The sequence below is a fragment of the Sesamum indicum genome, linkage group LG3, assembly GCF_026168435.1.
Source record: "Sesamum indicum cultivar Baizhima isolate 11 linkage group LG3, ASM2616843v1, whole genome shotgun sequence".
Lineage (NCBI taxonomy): Eukaryota > Viridiplantae > Streptophyta > Magnoliopsida > Lamiales > Pedaliaceae > Sesamum > Sesamum indicum.
Window position 1 is genome coordinate 22,796,065 of NC_142659.1, and position 21,293 is coordinate 22,817,357.

The 21,293-nt window shown below is 33.2% G+C and overlaps 3 protein-coding genes across 3 annotated transcripts; all 3 read right to left on the reverse strand.

The window, feature by feature from the left end:
• Positions 1 to 740: 740 nt before the first annotated feature.
• LOC105158448 (1-aminocyclopropane-1-carboxylate oxidase homolog 1) lies at positions 741 to 3,047 on the reverse strand. Its single transcript, XM_011075213.3, has 3 exons — positions 2,283 to 3,047; positions 1,362 to 1,683; positions 741 to 1,187 (listed from the first exon to the last, which is right to left on the reverse strand). Exons 1-3 carry the CDS (start codon positions 2,825 to 2,827, stop codon positions 936 to 938), a joined length of 1,119 nt encoding a protein of 372 aa, XP_011073515.1. The 5' UTR covers positions 2,828 to 3,047; the 3' UTR covers positions 741 to 935.
• Positions 3,048 to 7,492: 4,445 nt separating this feature from the next.
• Positions 7,493 to 9,637, reverse strand: LOC105158449 (1-aminocyclopropane-1-carboxylate oxidase homolog 1-like). Its single transcript, XM_088878251.1, has 3 exons — positions 8,965 to 9,637; positions 8,061 to 8,382; positions 7,493 to 7,885 (listed from the first exon to the last, which is right to left on the reverse strand). The coding sequence occupies exons 1-3, from the start codon at positions 9,507 to 9,509 to the stop codon at positions 7,634 to 7,636; spliced, it is 1,119 nt and encodes a 372-aa protein (XP_088734377.1). The 5' UTR covers positions 9,510 to 9,637; the 3' UTR covers positions 7,493 to 7,633.
• A 4,551-nt stretch (positions 9,638 to 14,188) lies between these two features.
• Positions 14,189 to 18,607, reverse strand: LOC105158450 (transcription factor bHLH104). The gene is made up of 5 exons (XM_011075215.3): positions 18,326 to 18,607; positions 17,094 to 17,180; positions 15,662 to 15,739; positions 15,220 to 15,382; positions 14,189 to 14,681 (listed from the first exon to the last, which is right to left on the reverse strand). Exons 1-5 carry the CDS (start codon positions 18,457 to 18,459, stop codon positions 14,433 to 14,435), a joined length of 711 nt encoding a protein of 236 aa, XP_011073517.1. The 5' UTR covers positions 18,460 to 18,607; the 3' UTR covers positions 14,189 to 14,432.
• Positions 18,608 to 21,293: the final 2,686 nt, after the last annotated feature.

Below are 21,293 nucleotides of genomic sequence, written 5' to 3' on the forward strand. Positions count from 1 at the left end.
TCCCTAACTTACAGGATTAAAATTACAATTTAATTTAGTCATGTGCAAGTCATATGCAATTTTTTGGCCAAATTTGTCGAAAAAGGATGAAAATTGTCAATGTTTAAAGTTACATGACTAAATTGCAAAAATTAATTTGTATAGGACCAAAATTGATACTCCCATAAATTATAGAACTAAAATTGCATTTTTTTCAATTTTATTTTACCTCTTAATTAACTCGAATACATTCAACATGTCAACAGCAGATAATACCCAAACTCATATCCATTATGATAGCTATTATTCAAAGCTAAATGTATTATTTTTATACTAGACCTAAACCTAGACCCGCAATCATACCCATACGCATAGAAATAAATATCTTGGTACGGGACCCTAAATACTCGTGGGTATGAGTATTATTATATATGGGTAAAATTTATAATTTTTTAATCAATTAATTAGATATACTTGACATCTAAAAATTCTTAATTTTTGTGCCTATTTTATTAATTCTTTTTTACGTTTTGATGTTTTGATAAGATTTTCAGAGTTTTCATTTTTGTTTTCGTAGTGTTACAATTCCAAATTAAGTCTCAAATAAATCAATTTGAACACAACGTGATAGTTTAAAAAAATCGTAATAAAATTAAATTAATTAAGTTTGACTAGTATATGAAATAAATAAAATTATTTTAAATCGTAAAAGATCATCAAATAAAAGTTGATTGAACTCAAATTCAAATGGACAAAAAAAATTTATACCAAAGTTAAAATATATTTTTTATGCATAATATATTCTTACTGGTTCTCAGAACTTTCTAATACATATCGGCTGACTCTTTGAACAACCAAACATCATACATAGTTTCATGGTTTACACAAGACAAAGTGTCTTGAAGCAGTTTATGGTGCCAACACTCATTTGTTTCCTTTCATATCACACACTAATTCTACAGTCTGAAATGCAGCAATGCAGAAGTGCCACCGAGCCCCTTGGCCCGAAAGAATTCAGTATACTCGTTGGCGGTTGTCGGGCGGTACTTGGGGGGGTCGTCTTCGGACAACAGCTCCTTCATCGGTGCATAAACCTTTGAGCTCGGCCCAGAATCTCTGCCGAAGAAGCTGGCCACTGATATTCTTGGACCGGCATTGCTCGCCAACACTCTGTGTTCTACGCTTTTCAACTTATCGTTTGACACGAGCTGAAATTAGTAACACAAAAATCAAAAGTATTGCTTGTCTGCTCAGTATGATGTTAAATCTCAGATATTAGGAATGTTTCACTTTGTATAATATAATTCTATAGTTTTTTTATTAGAAATCACAGGAAACAACAGATACGTCCCTATTAGGACAATGCAATACTAGATACTTGCCTGAAAAAGATCTCCAATATTGACAACTAAGGCTCCTGGTAGGGGAGGAACATCAACCCACTGGTTCTGATGTCGCACTTGGAGGCCTCCCAAGTTGTCCTGAAGAAGCACAGTTATGAAGTTGTTGTCCGAATGTTTTGATATGCCAAACGTGAGGTCCGGCTCAGGACAAGGTGGATAGTAATGGCCGATGAGCGCAAGCGACTCTGCGCATTCCATTTCTATGAGATGATCTGGGCTGAGTCCCAAGCTCTCTGACATCAACTTGAATAAACATCTCCCCAGTCGGATCACTTGCTTAGAGTATTCTATTATGATATCCCTACAACAACATTAGCTGAAGTTCATTGCAAGGTGAGATTTGTAACCATGTGTTGTAATAATCTAGGAGATTGATAATAATTTTAGTATTGTCATAACATAGTTATTAGATGACAATTTTTATTATAAATAAACTATTAGTGCATATTTATAACACAACATAACATTAAATAATTACTGTTACTAGCTAGATCGTAGCTATTCGTATCACTAATGGATTTTAATGACAATTTTATACAAAATTCGTTTATCACTAAAAATCTACTAATTTTCACAAAATAATTATAGCTAATAAAAATATAAAATTCATTATTATGACAAAATGGATTTTCTTGTCGCTAAATATATATAACTATTAACACCATTAAAATTGGCGGTGAAATTTTTTGTCACTAATAGCGTAATTTTTGTATCTATACATTAAGTAGAACACAAATAATTGGAAATGGGTTTAGTTCAATTTACCATTATGATATTTGCTATTTTTTATAAAAAATAATTTATTTATTTACAATATAATAGTATGTTTGCATTTTCTTGAATGGAGAATAGAAAATTAAAGGCAAAATTGTAAAGGGGAAATTTCCATAATAAACCCACCTGCAAACTGTCGGCAGCTCCTCCGGCTGCGCTGGATTAGGAGAAATAACACAGTAAATTGTGTCCCTCCAGTTGGCCGCCGGAGAACTAAACAAATCAAAGTTGCAATTAAACGTCACCTTCTTCGTGGAATCTCTACTGTAAAACTGTTTCTTAATCTCCGTTTCTTGTTCGTTGAATCTGCGGACTCCGTCCAACATCTCCTCCAGCATACTCACTGGCACTCCATGATTAACAATCTGAAAAAAGCCCCACGTCTCCGACGCTTCTCTCACCCTGTCCACGATCTTCTCACGAACTCCGGCATCCTCGTCAACCCCGTCAAGGTCTATTAATGGAAAATCGAAGAGGTTTCTGGTCGGATTCTTGATATCTCTTAGGTTTTCCGGTGGGTGGATGAAGATTCTTGGCAACTTGGTAACCCCGGCATCGACAAGTCCTTTCACGCCGGCTTTCGTGTCTTCAAAAGCTTGTAACTCGCTTTGCCGATCGTATTTTGTTTCGGTCGGGGCCTGGATTTCTTCAGCGGTGCTGGAAACAACCATTTTTTTATGTGGCAGCGAGCAAGAATCAGAAGTTCTCCAGATGTAGAAGGATTTCTGTATATGAACCGAGAGTTGATCGAAGTAAAGTGTCGAAATTTGCAGACGTAGGCTTGGGAACTGACAGGGAAATGTTTCCACCGACGAGAGAGAACAGCTTGTTAGCAGTTTCGGTTGAATGCTGAATGGCAGAAACACGATAGGAACATATGAGGCGCAAATCATTATAAATTCACCCCGGTTATATTGAAAATAAGAAAATTATTCTTCTATAAAAAAATATAATAATTTATTTTTTTATACTTTTTAAAAATAAGTAATTTACCTCCATATATAGGGAGGTAAATTATTTCATTTTAAAAAATATAGGAAGGTAAATTGTTGTATTTTAAAAAATATAGAGAGATAAATCACTATTTTTTTTATAAGGGGATAATTTATTCATTTGCAATATCACAAGAGAGTTGCTTATATTTTTTCCCTAACACAAAATCTTATGGCTAACCATAAGTTTGAAACTGGGGTAAATTTCAATTTACCCCTACATATTGGTAATATTTAAGAAATGCCAAGAGGACCAACAATTTCATTTTTTATTCCCTAATTATGTCACTGAATCAATTTGAACATCCCATATTCCGGTCTCAGTAATTTTGATTCCTGACATTTGTTAAATTCATTAGTTTTCATTTTCTCTGTTTAATTGACTGTGAAAACTAACGATCAATTCGGACATAACACACTCGTATTGAAGGATTGAAAAATTGAAAAAAAGTGTCCGATTTATCAGCTCAATTGATGTATTTTTTCTCTCCTTCTCTCCCAAACGCTCCTCAAACACCCTAGATCCTCAAAATTTTCTTCCAAAATTTCCTTTCATTTCATTTAGAAGTCGTCCAAAAAAAAATATAATTTCCATCATTTAAAAACTGAAACTAGACTGTTGACCGATTTATTTTGGACGATTATGGAGAGTGTGTAGCTGAATCAAAGAGTATGGCCAGAGAAGATGACCTCGTACATACGACGCCCCTCAATATAGTAAGTCATCGTTTTTTTTTTTTGTATGAAATAGGAAAAAATTAAGGTTAAAATACGAGTTTTGTGTTTTTAGAAAATAGGAAAAATTGGGGTTTTTATAATTTAGGATTTCTAGATTTGGGGATTTTAAACTTGGGTTTTCAAATTTGGGGGCTTTTATGTATAAAATATGAATTTATGTTTGTTGGAAAATAAAAGATTCTGTCGTGGAAAATCACTATCTTGAAAGCAAAATTTCGGTACTACCGTGGTTCAGATAGTATAAAACGATCGCTCCTAATGTTAACACAGCTATAACTCTCTTACACGAGTACTCGTGGAAGAAAGCTTAGAACAACGAACTAAACAACACTCAGAAGAGAAGGAGAGAAAACAGAGAAAAAAAGCAGAAGAGAGGCTCTCGAATTTTTGGTGTGTCTATAATGCATGGTGCTGAGCCTATTTATAGATGCAGAGCTGGGTTGCTGGAGAAGTAGGGATTCTATACCAGCCACACACGTCGCCAACGGATAGAATTAAGCAAGAAATTCGGCAACTTACCAACAGATAGAAGTAAAACTTCGGCAATAGTAGGCTAGTTCACGTAGGAGTGTGTGGTGATTCTTTCAAAATCCACCTACCCACACTTCTCATTCCAAAGGTAGCAAGATGATTTAATATACAGAGAAGAGAAGTTGTTTGTCTTTTCTATGTGGGACAAGTGCATTAGTCATTCCCAACAATCTCCCACAAATGACTAATGTAGAAGAAGAATATGATTTTTGATTGAAGGAAGAAATATACTTAAGCATTAATATCTTTTGATTGAATTAATGCATAGTGAAGTGAGGCAATCAATTTGGCTAACGAGAGTGATATGATTCTTGAGCTTTCGATAGCTTAAATTGAGACCCCCCACAATCACGTATGAATTCCTTAGTGTTCGTTGTTCTGAAATAAAGTTCCGAGCGCTATTAATGACCTTGTGCTTATACTTTGGGTTCTAATAAGTGCTCTAGAAAGAACTTTTGTTTTCCTTTCATAAAAGGCGGCCACATCCATCCAGATAGCTTCTTCAAGTCTATAAACCACTCAACAACTGAGCTATGAGGCTATCTTCCTGAACAAAGTCAGGGTTATCCATCAAGTCCTTATTAGGACTACCCAAACACAGGGCTATGGATTTATATGGTTATTATCATATTCCATTAATCAAGGGGTTTCAACCCCATTGCTCTCGAAAACTCAAAGATAATTCTCTTGGTAAGTTATTTCGTGAGAGGATCTGCCAAGTTCCTCTCGGACTTCACATAATCCAAGGAGATTATCCCATTTTCTAGGAGTTCCTTTACTGCTTCATGTCTGATACGAATATGTCCCCTTTTGCTATTGTAAGCATAGTTCTTGGCAATTCCAATAGCAGCTTGGAAGTCACAGTGTAGAGATACTGGCACAGTTGACCCCCACAAGGGCACATCTCCCAACATTCTCATCCACTCTGCTTCTTGACCTACTAATTTAAGAGCTATAAATTCAGATTCCATAGTAGAGCGAGCTATACAAGTTTGTTTAGCAGATTTTCAGGAAATAGCTCCCCCATCCAAAGTAAAAATAATCCACTAGTTGAGCTTACTTCATCATTATTGGTAACCCAATTTGCATCATAAAATCCTTCTAACACTGTGGGAAATTTATTAAAGTGCAAACTCAAGTTTATAGTCCCCTTTAGATATTTCAACAAGCGACATAGTGCCTTCCAATGTTCATTATTGGAATTATGGGTATACCGACTTAGTCTACTCACAGCGTAAGCTATACCAAGTTTGGTGTAGTTCATGAGAAATATGACACTCTCTATGATTTTTGCATACTCAGCTTGTGACACATTATCACCTTTATTCTTTTTGAGATATACACTCGGGTCATATGGTGTTTTGATTGGTATCTCATCTTGACCATCGAACTTGTCCAAAATTTTCTTTATATAGTGGGATTGACAAAGAGAGAACCCATTTTTAATTTTTTTAATTTTAATGCCTAGGATTACAACAGCTTCCCTAGGTCTTTCATGTTAAATTGTGCTGATAAGAATCTTTTAGTTTCCTCAATTATTCCTATGTTGCTGCCAAAAATCAGCATATCATCGACATATAGGCATATAATAGTACATTTTGTCCCAAAATAATTTTGAGTATACACATGTGTCTGATACATTTGTTTTGTATCCATTAGTTTTTAAAGTATGATCAAACTTTTCATACCATTGTTTGGGTGCTTGTTTTTGTCCATATAGTGATTTTCTGAGTTTACAAACTTTGTTTTCTTGGCTAGGTACCATAAACCCATTAGGTTGTTCCATATATATTTTTTCTTCCAAGTCACTATTTAGAAAGGCTGTTTTTACATCCATTTGATGGATTATTAAGCCAAGAATAGCTGATAGTGCAACTAGAGTTCTAATGGTTGGAATCTTTGTCACATGTGAGTATGTATCAAAATAGTCTATGCCTTCTTTTGTGTATAAACCACAACCACTAATCGTGCCTCAAATTTGTCTATTGACCCATTTGGTTTTATTTTTTTCTTGAAGACCCATTTGCATTTTATAGACTTACTTTCTATAGGCAAATCCACTAAATTACAAGTATGATTTAATATTATAAAATTTAGTTTATTTCTAATGGCTTCATTTCAAAAACTAGAGTCTATGGAGGTTATTGCTTCTATATGTCTTAGGATCATTTTCAACTAGAAACATTGAAACAAAATCTTCATTTATCTTTCCTTTGTCTTTCGTTAGGAAAGCAGTTAAAAAGTTTGGTCCGAAACTATGTTCAATTTTTTGTCTTTTACTTCTTCTAGGTTCATTCACAATAGAATTAGAGGAAATTAACAAAGGTTTATTGCTTTAAGAGGCTATGTCCGTTCTAAAAGTTTTAATCAATGGAAAAACTAGTTCAAAAAATTCACCATCTCTTGATTCATCAAGAGAGTTATCATTTAAACACATGAATCTATATACGGCAGTATTTTTGGTGTATCCAATAAACACATAGTCAAAGGTTTTTAGGTCCTATGTTTGTTTTCTTAAATTTTGGATATGCTACTTTAACTAGACAATCCCACACTTTATTCATAAGGGGTTTTATTCAATTTCTTATGTGGGATAGCGACGGCCCGTGAGGAGGGTGCCGGCCCTCCTCCGCCGCTGCTTTTTTTTATTATATATATAATTAATTTTAATTTAATTAAAATAATATTTTATTAATAATAAAATATTATTTTAATTAAATAATTATTATATAAAATAATATTTAATTATTAAATACATATATATAATATTATATATATTAGATGTGATAGAAGGGCAAAAATATCAAAAAAAAGGTACTTTAATAGAAAAATCGCAGTCAAAGCGCGTGTGGCCCAATTTTTGTACGGAGGGGGTTTTTTGAACTTTATTTTATATTATAGGGAGTATTTGATATTTTAATTTTCATAGGGGATTTTTTGAACATTCCTATTATCACAGGGGGTCTCTGGATTTTTCTCAAATTTGACATTAGACCTCAGCCGTCATATTGATTTTCGCAAATAGCAAACTTGGACTGAGTTGATAAGCTATGAAACCTCATCAAACACTCCCCATTTCACAATGTAATACATATGGCTGAATCTTTCATAACAACCAAACAGTACACATAGTTTCATGGTTTATACAAGACAAAGAGTTTTGAAGCAGTTTATGGTGCCAACTGCCAAAAACTCACTATTTTATCAAACATAATTCTACAGTCTGAAATGCAGTAATGCCGAAGTGCCATCGAGGCCCTTGGCACGAAAGAATTCACTATACTCCTTGGCGGTTGTTGGGCGGTACTTGGGGGGGTCGTCTTCGGACAACAGCTCCTTTATCGGTGCATAAACCTTTGAGCTCGGCCCGGAATCTCTGCCGAAGAAGCTGGCCACAGATATTCTTGGACCGACCTTGCTCGCCAACACTCTATGTTCTACGCTTTTGAACTTATCGTTTGATACGAGCTGAAATTAGTCACACAAAAATCAAAACTATTGCTTTGTCTGCTCAGTATAATGTTAAATCTCAGACATTAGGAATGTTTCACTTTGTATAATATATTTCTATATAATTTTTATTATAAATCACAGCAAACAACAGATACGTCCCTATTAGGACAATGCAATATTAGATACTTGCCTGAAAAAGATCTCCAATGTTGACAACTAAGGCTCCTGGTATGGGAGGAACATCAACCCATTGGTTCTTATGCTGCACTTGAAGCCCTCCCAAGTTATCCTGAAGAAGCACGGTTATGAAGTCGTTGTCCGAATGTTTTGTCGTCCCGAACGTGAGGTCAGGCTCAGGACAAGGTGGATAGTAATGGCAGATGAGCGCAAGCGACTCTGCGCATTCCATTTCTATGAGGTGGTTTGCGCTGAGTCCTAAACTCTCCGACATTAACTTGAACAAAGATCTCCCCAATATCATCACTTGCTTTGAGTATTCTATCATGATTTCCCTACAACAAGATTAGCTCAAGGTCATCTACGAGGTTTGATTTCTAACCGTATATGTGCGATAATATTTTAGGACACTGATAAATGTCTAATTGCATCTTCTATTCATATATACGTGCCCTCGTACAAATATTACGCCATTTGTATTTTTGGATAAAGATTTTATACAACTGGTCTGTATATACCTAATGAAACAGAAATTGGACGAGGATTTGGAATATAAATCCAACCGACAGAGGCATAGATATGAATATATTGATCAAATAGGAAAAACACTGCTACAATTTTTGGTTCAAGAAGCTTGATTTTTCGGGTATCATTTTGCTTCATTTTTTTCGATGTAAGTCTACATATCAACTCATATATATATATATATAATTATTTAGTGAAAAAAATATAAAAAAGTTTCCAATATTTTCAATGTTATTATAAGACCATATTAACACCAGTCTAATGGTTTTACTGACGACTTTGAGTCAAAACTTTTTATAAATTTTATACATTAAAAAATAGAGTTGGAGAGCATGGTAAGTGTAATTAAACTTTCCAAAATTCTGAAGGGTAAGTTTCCGTAGTAAATGCACCTGCATACTGCCGGCGGCTCCTCCGGCTGCGCTGGATTAGGAGCAATGACACAATAAATTGTGTCCCTCCAGTTAGCAGCCGGAGAACTAAACAAATCGAAATTGCTATGAAACATCACCTTCTTCGTGAAATCTCTACTGTAAAACTGTTTCTTAATCTCCGTATCTTGCTCGTTGAATCTGCGGACTCCGTCCAACATGTCCTCCAGCATACTCACTGGCACGCCATGATTAACAATCTGAAAAAAGCCCCACGTCTCCGACGCTTCCCTCACTCTTTCCACGATCTTCTCACGAATTCCGGCGTCTTCATCAACCCCGTCAAGGTCTATTAATGGAAAATCGAAGTGGGTTCTGGTTGGATTCTTGATATCTCTTAGGTTTTCCGGTGGGTGGATGAAGATTCTTGGCAACTTGGTAACCCCGGCATCGACAAGTCCTTTCACGCCAGCTTTTGTGTCGTCAAAAGCCTGTAACTCGCTTTTCCGATCATATTTTGGTTCTGCCGGGGCCTCGGTTTCTTCAACTGTCCTGGAAACAACCATTTCTGTTGGCAGCGAGCAAGAATCAGAAGGATTTCTTTATATGAAGTAAGAGTTAATTGAAGTAAGTTTGGGAATTTGGGGCAGAAACACGACAGGAACATATGATCAGGAATAGAATATAAAATTTGGTAAGTTGTCAAAATATTATATGTTCCTGTCGTGTTATAATCATATATGTTACCAAAAAAAATATATTTTTCTCTATGATGATAAGTTACCAAAATATTATATGTCCTGTCGTGTTATCATCATATAATTTTATATGTTTCAAGTTAACTATGCCACATTTGACTTATCAAAAGCAAGAAAAAGCTACCCCTCCTTTGGCATAAATTTGAATTTTTATTTTTATTATTTAAAAAATTATAAATACCTTTTTAAATAAAAAATTATTATTTAGTAGTAGGCAAATACAATTTTAACCCTATACTAATCTTGGGTCTTTAGTAGTTTTATCCTTTATATTTTTATGATTGTAAAATAGTTTTGTATTTTTTGATATTTTGTTATTTTAATTTTTTCGATGATGAATTTTGTAAAATTTATCGGAATAAATCATGCGCTCCTTGCAATTTTGACATTTTTATCCTATATTTTGTTTAGAGATTGCAAAAGAGTCTTGTAACTTTTTTATATTTCACAATTTTTGTCTTTTTGGTGCTGAATTTTCAAAAGTTGTGAAATAAATCATGTACCACGTCACTATTTTTTAAAAAAAATTTCAGCTACATTGGCAAAAGTGAACCGATTTTTCAGCTACGTTGTAAGACGCACATGAATGATTCCGGCAACTTTTTCAAAATTCGACATCTAAAGGATCAAAATTCAAAATATCAAAAAGTTACAAGATTCTTTTGCAACTTTTAAAAAGATAACGATTAAAAATACCAAAATATCAAAATTATAGAACCAAAAAACATATTTAAGCATAAATAATACATAGGGAATATTAACCTATAAAAATATTTAGAAAATTCCAAAAAATAATAAAATTGTAGATCGTATTACAAAATAATATTTTGGTAAGTTATCATCACAAAAATTAGACTTTATGAAGGCTAATGCAATGAGCCCATTATTAGATGGGCCTAAAAAATACGAAATACTTGTAATATTTTATACAATAAGAAAATATTTATAATCATGTCAAATCTAAAAAAATATGATTGTAATTCACCCTATGTTAGAATTTTGTTGAGAGTAAAGAAAGACGTCTGGCAATAGAAGACACAGGAAATTGAAAGTTAAAAGAAAAAGAAAAAGAATTGATTAAATAATGTGAAAAACTTCCAAAAAGAAAAACACAATAACAGACAAAGATCACACCAATAGTGGCTATAGCTAAAAAATAAATATGGTAAATATGAATTAATTGTGATAAAAATTTAAATTTTTATTTTATTTTCTTTAATTATAAATTCATAATAATATTTATTTGTTACTATTTTTAAATTGTGATCATTTATAATAATAGTTATATTCGTATGGAGTGCAAAATATGAGTTTAGAATAATTTGGAAACAAGAGGAATTGGGAGAATAAATGGGAGTATGAGAGTGAACAATGATGCTAGTTACCAAATGACTGCATAAGACTTCTATTTATAGGAGTGCACAGAGTAGGACACAACCATTTGTACTATACCTTTTGAAAGGTCTTTGAATCAGCTAACAAACCGAAAAATCCGTGCTGGATTTGGACTTGAATTGATTGAAATACACTAGGTTGACTAAGTCTTGCTAGGTTTGCCTGAAAACTCGAGAATCTGTTATTTGTGGATTCCCAACTCATTTGCCATAGATCTACTACGAACTACCATGAGATATTTTAAAAGGACGTGTCGCTAATGTGTTTATTTTCTGAGCCTATCAGTTCAGTAAAATAGAAGGTAAGCCTATAGGCCTTACCTTAGGCCTACCTCCCTGCTAAAGGGAGAACTGGGCTTGTAGTCAGAAGGGCTGTTGTGCATTCTTGTGAGCTTAATCCATAAAAGATTAGGGGCACTAATATTAATTAGAAAGTTTAGTGCAATAATCTTGAATTAAACGCCATGATTTGGTGCATCAATGATTTCTGCCTTGAAGGTCTTCCTTTGAATTGATAAATTTATATTTTTTTTCCTATAATTTAAGGGGTATGACAATTTTATTTAATTGTTGCAAAAGAAAATTACAACATTCTATTCTTTAAAAATTGACATAATTATAAATGCACATTTTAGTCCTTATTGGCTTCACTGACCCCCATAATGTTTTTACACTTTGCCCTAAACCTTTTTTTTTTTTTAACACTCACCACCCAACTTTTTAATTTTGTTGAAGGTTTACTACAAGAAAATAACTTAATAGTTATAAACAAATTTGCTGCTAAAATTAGTATCGAATTATTTAGCAAGTAAAATTTTTATTGCTAATTTATATTATTTAATATATATTTTAAATAATTCATTGCTAAATTCATTAGCAAGTAAATTTTATTACTCAATTGATTAGCAAGTAATTTTTTTTATTAAATAATGTAGATTAACAATGAGAATTTTACTTGTCAGTTAGTTCGAAGTTAATTTTTTTTTGTTGCTACTGGGTCATTTATTTTTATAATGGTTGTGTTTTCTGGGAAATATGAAATATCCGTCTATATAAATACACGCGCCTTAGGGTGATTTTGTTAGAATAGGTGATCATAAAGCTGATTGGATTGGTTATTTTCTTTCCGTTAATCTTTAGCAAGATATTATTGTAATGATGAATACAGTAAGATTTCATCAAAAGACATTAGTGTTTTACTAACATAGTTTAACAATGTTTCAATATCACAAAAAATTATCTACAGACTTAAAGGTTAAATCTGTAGAGTTAGGCTGCGCATAGGTTCGGTAGGAGACATAGGCCGTCTATGCAATTTTAGTGGGCTAATTGATAAGATTGTCGACTGACTGAAGTGACTTGCGAGAATCGTCATATGAAAGCCTTGAGGGCTTGGTTGGTATGACTAGAATTCCCGATTTTGACAGTACGGGATTAATTTCGAACTTGAGGAATCATAACAGTCATGTACATACGAAGACCGTATCTTGGACATGGCGAGCGGTGACTATATCGTAAGACATGGTCATCATAAACCTTTTTTAGTGCAGTTAGAGTATGTTTCAAGGATGATAAATTTCAAGATGCAATGTGTCCCTTGTCAGTATTATAACAACAATGTCTCTTATACACTCAAAGACCCGTTTCAGCCCTTGAAATCAAGGGTTGGAAATATTGTTCATCTCCATTGACCTTTTAAGCTGATTTGTGGTGAGAAGAGATGATAGGTAGAGATGGTCCCATTTGGAAGGCCGATCACAAATTCTATCATTCTGAAAATCGAAATACAAAAAAATTGTGATAAATGAACTTAAATATTTGAAGATGAAAATGGATAGGATCTCAATCTAATCCTCTGATTCTTCTCTTCAAACATAAAAAAAAAAAAATGATATTTGGTAATTTGAAGGTAAAATCTTTACATAGACCTCCTTTGTACTTGAATTTGACTTTTTATGATATTAATTTGAAGGCTCAAACTTGTAATTTCGAATTAAACGCTATAATCATAATTTTGGCTTTAAGGATTTGAAGGTCCACGTGAATTTCCTTGCAAAAGTTGAATTTATAACTTTGATTCAATAGTTCAAGCCTGTAATCTCAATCAAATGCTATAATTTTTATGTATTTCTGACAAGTAATTTGATCCTCGTCTTGGAGACCTTGAATATTCTTGAGTTCAACGAACTTTATTGAAATTTCCTTGAGAACTTCTTGTCTGGCTTTATTCTTCAACCTCTGCTTAGTGTGTTCTTTGAATGAGTTTCAATAACCCCCTATATATTAAAGAGGTAGAGTTGTGATTACTTACACGCATTTGGAATTATCTTTTATAATTTAATGTAAAGATAAATATTTACATGAAATGGGCGAGATTGGTAAATTTGACATTATCTCGTTAACATTTAATTTTCTGAAGAGATAATATCAAATTATTTCTTTTAATTTGATTGGAACATACATACAGTTGTTCCATATAGCATAGTTGGATTGGCTTGAATGTTTGACTACATAGCACAATTTGATTGTCCCAAATACTTTGATTTTGAAATTTTTTATGTCATTGATTTGATATAAAAATACATATTAAACTTTCAATTAACTTAATTATTCACACTTAGAATTAGTATAATAAAATTTTAAAATATGAATAGAAAAATATATAACTAATAATTAATATCGTATTTTACATTTATTTTTATTCAATTGAGCACGAAATTTTATTTATCTGTAGCATGCTCAGAGCATGTCTATCAATTCACTGCAATAGTGAAAACATGCATGTTCCCAACACATGAAACACTTGGAATAGAATTGTGCTCTCTCTCTCTCTGCTTCTTATTTTTTCAAACAAAATTGGGGCAAACTTTTGGAAAGAAAAGAGAAAAAGATATCAATTAGTCTTAAAAAATAAGTCTTGTTAGCTAAAACAAAACCTAATTTCAGACTTTTGATTTTATTCAATTAACCTCTACTTATTAATTTATACAACTAATGACGTCATATATAATAGTCAGTAACTATTATTAATATTTTATTAAAATTAATTTAATATTTCTAGCATATGAAAAACATTGGAAAAGTTCAAATATATAGAAAAGAATATGAAAAATGATGCAAATTGGCAAAAAATAAAGTTGTTCACAGGACAAAAAAATGTATCCATTCCCTCAAATTTGTAATCTTTCCGCTTATTCAACACTCAGAATATCTGCAAAATCGCAGAAAAAAGGAAAAAGTTGAATTCATGGTAAAATGAATTGGCGGGTAATTCATTTTACAAGCACATCGTCAACAGTAATACTTTACCGCACAAGGGCACCAACACGTGCAAATATCACGCAGCCGGTGGCCTAAGCTCGTGATCTTGAGAAGTATCGCGGGCGGATGGTGGTAAGTACTGCCACATTGGGACAAGACCGTAGCCAGGGAACATAGCCATCTTGTTCGCCCCAGTCTGATATATGGATGGATGTGCTGGCATGAAGCCGCTAGGAGGAATAGCCATCGTTTTCAACTGTTGCTCTATCCTTTCTTTATCTGCCTTTAGCACCAGTTTCTCTTCACGAAGTTCATTCTTCTCTGCCTGTTTCAGATAAAAGAGAGAAGGGGCCGACTATGGGACTGAGAAAGATGAGCACAGAGATTATAACATAATTTCCAGTTATTTATGTGCATCCAATTGGGGAATCAGCAGCAGCATTAAACATTCACAAACGAAGGCAGAGAGCTACTGAACAACTTCAAGTTGAAACATGTTCTGTAATGCTCTTCAATAGATATAAGTCGAATATACTACCAAAGACTCCAATTTCCTGAAGAGGAAATGTTTCTTCACGCTCCAATACTTTATTCTAATATCGCAATCATTAAGGATAAGCTTTTTCTTATTATTTCATGGTTTTTGTGAAAGAAAGGTTGTTAACCAATTAGAAGACTTTCAAGATGTAATTCATAACATTCCTTCTGGGAGAAAGCAAAACCGCCGAGTGGTCCTTTATATGACTGTGAAACTTTAGTAAAGTGTCCATTTGCAGAAATGAGGAGACAAAACAATCATTCTAATCTGCACCCCCAGCAACCATATCTGAAATAAGAACTTGCACTTTTGCTGTCTTTCTAACCTTCAAAGTTTTGATCTCTTCCAAAAGCTTTTCGTTCATCTCTTTGTACTCCTGCGATTCAGTTTTCAGCTGGTTGAGAATTCTGATGGCGTCACCAAGTATGGCTAATTTGTCAGTTTTCATAGGTCTTCCAGGTTCCAAAATAGTAGACAATTCTGAGAACCTGTATGAAGCCAAAAATGATTGTATCATGGAAAGGTCACTACTGTCTTTGAACTTATAAAAAGTGAACATAAAATGCACCATCAGACTTCCAATTTTCTTTCAATAGACTGCATTTGAACCTTAGAAGAGAAATGCTTTACCAAATCCTAGAGAAGGGTGGCGTAGATTTCATTGATTCCTCCACAGAACAAAAATGCGGGGTTTATAAGAACCCCCACATAACGATACCAGGAAAAGATGGATTTGTTTTCATGATGTATTTTAATGATACACCTACCTGTCATTCAGTTTTTCTCTCCTCATCCTCTCTCGACATGCTTTACTTCCTGTTCCACCACATTCATCACTGCGTCCCCTGTAGAGTGGCAATCAACAAAGCCTAGTTAAATCAGTAGCTTTTCTTTTAAGTGTTAACAAAATTGGAGATAAAGCAGTGATTGAAATTGTTTTCATTTGCAAGAAACGTATGGTCTAAATATTCAAAGAACAAATGATTGGTCCATGTTTACGAGAGAAAAAGGGAAAAGTAACCGATCTACTTTCATTTGGTAATTACAAACAAATTCTGGTCTACTTTCATTCTTTAAAATCCAGTTTACTTTCTCATGAAAGCCATATGTAGAAATAAGAATTGGAAACTGACTATGCGTTTAAAAGAAAATGTCAAAGGAACTGCTTATGAGACAAAATATGCTGGTATTTCCAATAAGTAACTAACTATTTGATGCTATACAATTGTAATTTACCGAATTGCATGCAGCCCTCTAAATAGAGTTTTCAATAAAAAACAGCATCGTAAGATAATAATGTAGAACATTCTTTCACCAAACAAACTCAACCTCTGATAGACACCACTTACAATGTACCAAAAGTGATGCATCAATTTTCATAATCATGGGACTTCAGCTGAGGATCATTAGGATTCCAATGACGTTAGAAATGATTCAATAATAACAAATAATGGTATCAACTTGATGTGTTCTCTAAATAAGGATAGCTCTAATTGGGTGAACAGAAGTCGAATTAAATCATAGAAAGTATATATCTTCAGTATTTAAATAAACAATAAGTACAGACTCAATTCAAGATAAAAAAAAAGGTACAGACTCAATAACTCAACATCTCCCAAACTATCTAGCTTTTAATTTACAGTTCCCTAACATTTTAATACTATTATTTACACAGCTGTTTCAAAATTGTCATAACCTATTAGGAAAAGAACTAACAGCATAATTTCCCTTAAAAATTCATCCAAGACAATTAATTAGCTCATGTAATTAAAAAAAATAAAAAAGACTATTCACATGCTCATGCTAATTTAAACTTTCTTTTCCTTTCGGTGGTGATGAAGTCAAAGTTTTATTACGAAAAAGAACTAACAAGATAAAGCATACGCCTAAGTGTTCTACATATATTTATATAAGTTTCTTACTGTTATCTTAGAGGAAATCTAGGATATAAAGCACACAATTAACTAAAAATTGGTATTATCAGATAAAACATCTTTGACCTCCTTCAAGAGTAATACCCTATGACTTGTGAGGGAAGGAAAGGGCAGCTACAAAAGAAGAAAAAGATTTGAAACTTTTGGAGATAGTTCATGCAAAAGGAAAAGTACAGAAAGAGGAAAATCCGTTTATACTAGAAAGAGTAAGATCCGACAGACAAACAACCGCTTTGCTCATATTAGGAGAAACTTTGATGATTACCTCTTTCTCCGACATTCTCGTTCTTCTACACATTCTCTTGCTTGAGATGAAGTTCCACCGAGTGAGGCATCAATTGCCACATCACCACTGCAATAAGATAATAAGACATAATATCAAAACCACTCCTCTTGAAGATTTTACGGTAATCTACATTTGCTTGCAAACTCCAATAACAAGTTAAAAAGGTAGTCAAACAAAAGAAATAACAAATCTCCTCCATCAACGTGTATATTTGTGAATGCGAATGAGTTGAACTGTTAGACACTTTTGGGCTCGAGCACAATTTCACTTAGAAAACTTAAGCTCGATCTCAAGCACAAAATTAAAAAAAATATCAAGGTCGAGCTCAGCTGAATAGCAATTGAATCTATTTGGTTTGAAGCTCTGCTTATTTACTGTCAATCCTATTCATATTCGAACTCTAACTTGAGTTTACCTATATTAGAAATGAACAATTCTTAGACTTGCATCAATGTGAATTATGTGCAAGCATTTTAAATATAACCAACAGTATTGTTGTTTATCCTTAATATTTTTCTTATTACAATGTTATCGTATCAAATTAAAATAGAAACTTTAATGTTTGTTGTCTTATCATTATTTTTATTATGAAGACTAACAATAGCAATATTATTTAGGATCAGCATTATTATTAAAAAAATAATACTAAAGCTTGTGCAATTCCAACATATATCATTGGGCTCAAAGCATGGAAAGTTTCGAGCTTAATAAACTTGAGCTCGAGTCACGCCAGATTTGAGTCAGTTCTTGTCATCTTGAGTCTACTCCAAGCTTCTTAAAGTTCATGAAAACAACTTTCATTTCTGCAAAATCTTTCCTTCAGTAGCAGCATTCGCTGATAGTTGAGTTCTGCCTGTTCAGCAGATAAAACTAGAAAAACGTAAAAATTATTAAAAAAAAAAAAGGGAACCTTTCCCATTTTCTTTGAAAACCGAGCCCAGAAGTCGAAGTCCCAAAATCTTCGGAGAAAATAACACACATATGCAGATAGAAAAATTCATAAAGAACATTACACGGAGATTAAGTAGGCGAATCAGATCATCCACAGCGAAATTAACACAAGCGCATTTGTTCAAATCAATGTGAAAAATCAAAACTCCAGATCAAGGAAGCATACTCAAAGATAAAATTAAAACATAAAGGAGGAATCAAAAAGAACACAAGCAACAAAAAATACAATTAAGATAAACTAGATTAATTCAGTGACTTACTTTTGCGTGGTGGGCTGAGGGTTCCAACAAATATCGGCAGGCGGGACGGCCTCGTCTAAGAGGCCGCTGTAATCAATTAAGTCAGACCAGCAATTCTCGTCGAATGAATCCACGTGATGATTATAATCGTTCATTTTCGCAACCACATGAGACAATTAGGGCAAGAAATTGCGCGTTCCGAATTCAATTTAATTGGAAATTAAATTTTAAAACAAAAAATCGAGGTTTTGGGGTGATATTTGAGGGAAACGTAATGATAAAAATATTGGAAGACAGAAAAAGGAGAGTCACAAGAAATGATTCAGGGGTGGGCAAATGTGTCAGCGAGGATAGGGACACGTGGCGGACTGGGTTGATCATTGGTCTGTGAACCAAGAAAACAGAACGCCCGCCACAGATGAATTAAGGGTACCGGTTTTTTTTTTTAATTAAGATTCATGAATTATTATTAATTAAAATAAAATTATTATTATTTTTGTTGTATTTACTAATAAATAATACATTTGTTATATAGTAGGAACAACATCTTACGCATAAAGCGAGGTTCGAATCTATGACCCTTAACGTTATGAGAGCTCAACTCATGAGACCCTGTCTGCTATATCCCCCAATCACTACAACGGTTTACTTGCTCAAACAATTAAGTAAATTCAGTAATGGGCAAGATTTAAAACACACTAAGGGTGGTGGTTTTTTAATTCGATGGGCACGAACTTGTTAATTGCTTAATAATTAAATGTAAGTTTAATAATGCCCTTTTCACACGTGAAATCATATATTATATATTTTTTTCCATTTATGCTACTTTTGAAAGGAAATTTGATTGGAAAATTTTGGTTCCCTCGTGATGGAGTCACGTCTTTTTCTATTTTTCCTTTTAAATTTTGATTTTCTCTTTGTTAAAATACGGAAATATAAAAATGTAATTTGTGGAAACATCTTGAGACGATTGAAGGAAATGAATGTGTATCAGTTTTTCGCCACCCACTTGTCTTTTTGGAAAAACACAAGATACTTTTCTGTCGAAAAATAAACAGCAAAGCTCTCCTTATATTTTTTAAAATGAAATAAAATACTCCCTTAAAGAAGAAGGTGCAATACACGCTCTCCCGTTGAGATTTTGAATGATTTTTATCAATAAAATATTATTTTATATATAATAAATATTTAGTTTATAATATTATATTACTGAAAATGTACTATAATTATATTACTAAAATATTATATATACTGAAAATTTATTATCTTTTATATATAATTATATAATATACATTATTTCATTAAAAAAAAATTAAACCCAATACACCGTTCCCCATCCCTCCTACCCCACCGCCACCCACATCCTTCCCTTTCATCCCCCCCCCCCCCCCCCAACCCTTCCTTTGTCGCCGCCCCCAGCCCTTTCGTCGTTGTCGCCCCCACCCTATTCCCCTTCCTCGTCATCGCCCCACTCATCGCCACCCCTAATACCTTCCCTTTCAGTAGCTGCCCTCCCCCTCCAGCGCCAGTTGCCGTCGTCGTCGCCCCCTCCTCCAGCCCTTCTCTCTCTCTCTCCATATATACAATTAAAATTAGATATATAAATATGTTACATATATATTTTGAATTAAATTTTATATATTATTTAAACGTACAATTAAATCTATATCGTTGATTGGAATTAAGTAAAATCTAGACCATTGATCTGTCAATAAAATTTCAATCTTTGATTTAAATTAGATCCAACGATGTAAATAGTGCAAATGTTATTTTATAAAAAAATATTTTAAAAAATATAGAAAAGAGTGTGTAACACACACAACTAAATGACCCGTGTTTTTGTTTTATTTTTAGAACACAGGGGATGAATTACTATGTTTTTATAAAAGAGTAAATTACATTTAACCCTTTTTCTTTTTTTCTATTTGTTTGATTAATTTTTATTATGAAAACTTTTGGGGTTTTATTGATTAATTTGTTGTTAATGTTGTGTATAGAATCATATCATAAAGAGTGGAAAGAGTAGAGTCGTCATTTCGAAAAGTAGTGGGGAATCGTCTATCGCAAAGTAACAAAGTTGAGTGTCAATTCTCCTAATCAATGAAGATTCTTGTTGCTTAATATGTTGTAATTAACCCGAGAATAGTTTAGTTTGGTTAATTTTCCTTTTCTGATTGAAATGTTGGTTTTTCATATAAAATAAAATTTCTATTTGTTTATCTTTTTGATTTCGTTCTCTATTTATAAGAGACTGCATTTGGGATGAAGTTGTAATGATGCAATACTATGTTTACTATCAGCAATCAAATTTCCTACTTGTAATCATTGGATCCTCACGTTCAGTTTTAGCATGCCAACTATTATTTATAGTGTATGATGGATTTAGCCCGACGTGTTAAGATTATGGTCGTACTATATACGGTAATTGTAAAGACCCAAAAGTAAAGGGTAAGAGGTCCGGAGTTTTTAATTGGATCTGGCTACTCATCACTGCCATGAAGCCCTCCGTGGTACCTGCAACTTGTATTTTTCCTGCATAACTGTTAGTCGAAAAAAAGATTCAAAATTTTCAGACAGATAAAAAACTTTTCACTAGGTAAATATTTTGTACCCATATCAGCTGGGTTTTGATTGGTTTTGATTTTCTCAAGTTCTATAACTTCTTTTCCAACAATGTCTTGTATGAAATGATATCTAACATCAGTATGCTTTGTCTTATCATGAAACACAAGATTTTTACACAGTTGTATTGATAATTGACTATAAAAAAAAACTATAAGTTTGCTTTTAAGAAAATCAATTTCTTTTATTAAACCTTCTAACTATATAGCCTTTTTAAAGCTTCAGTGGTGGCAACGTACTTAGCTTCCATAGTAGATAATGCAACTATATGTTGTAGTTGGGATTTTCAACTAATGCATGAACCACACAGAGTAAATATGTAAGATATAGTGGGTTTTCTACTATCCCTTTCATTCGTATAATTAGA

What these genes read in the sequence shown, in the direction of transcription:
- LOC105158448 (XM_011075213.3), bottom strand. Translation starts at nt 2,827, where the DNA reads ATGGTTGTTTCCAGCACCGCTGAAGAAATCCAGGCCCCGACCGAAACA. An exon ending in GAGCTGCCGACAGTTTGCAG is followed by an intron (nt 1,684 to 2,282) that starts GTGGGTTTATTA and finishes ATGTTGTTGTAG; the next exon opens with GGATATCATAATAGAATACT. An exon ending in ATATTGGAGATCTTTTTCAG is followed by an intron (nt 1,188 to 1,361) that starts GCAAGTATCTAG and finishes TACTAATTTCAG; the next exon opens with CTCGTGTCAAACGATAAGTT.
- LOC105158449 (XM_088878251.1), bottom strand. Translation starts at nt 9,509, where the DNA reads ATGGTTGTTTCCAGGACAGTTGAAGAAACCGAGGCCCCGGCAGAACCA. An exon ending in GAGCCGCCGGCAGTATGCAG is followed by an intron (nt 8,383 to 8,964) that starts GTGCATTTACTA and finishes ATCTTGTTGTAG; the next exon opens with GGAAATCATGATAGAATACT. An exon ending in ACATTGGAGATCTTTTTCAG is followed by an intron (nt 7,886 to 8,060) that starts GCAAGTATCTAA and finishes GACTAATTTCAG; the next exon opens with CTCGTATCAAACGATAAGTT.
- LOC105158450 (XM_011075215.3), bottom strand. Translation starts at nt 18,459, where the DNA reads ATGAACGATTATAATCATCACGTGGATTCATTCGACGAGAATTGCTGG. An exon ending in CCTCAGCCCACCACGCAAAA is followed by an intron (nt 17,181 to 18,325) that starts GTAAGTCACTGA and finishes ATCTTATTGCAG; the next exon opens with TGGTGATGTGGCAATTGATG. An exon ending in AAGAGATCAAAACTTTGAAG is followed by an intron (nt 14,682 to 15,219) that starts GTTAGAAAGACA and finishes TATCTGAAACAG; the next exon opens with GCAGAGAAGAATGAACTTCG.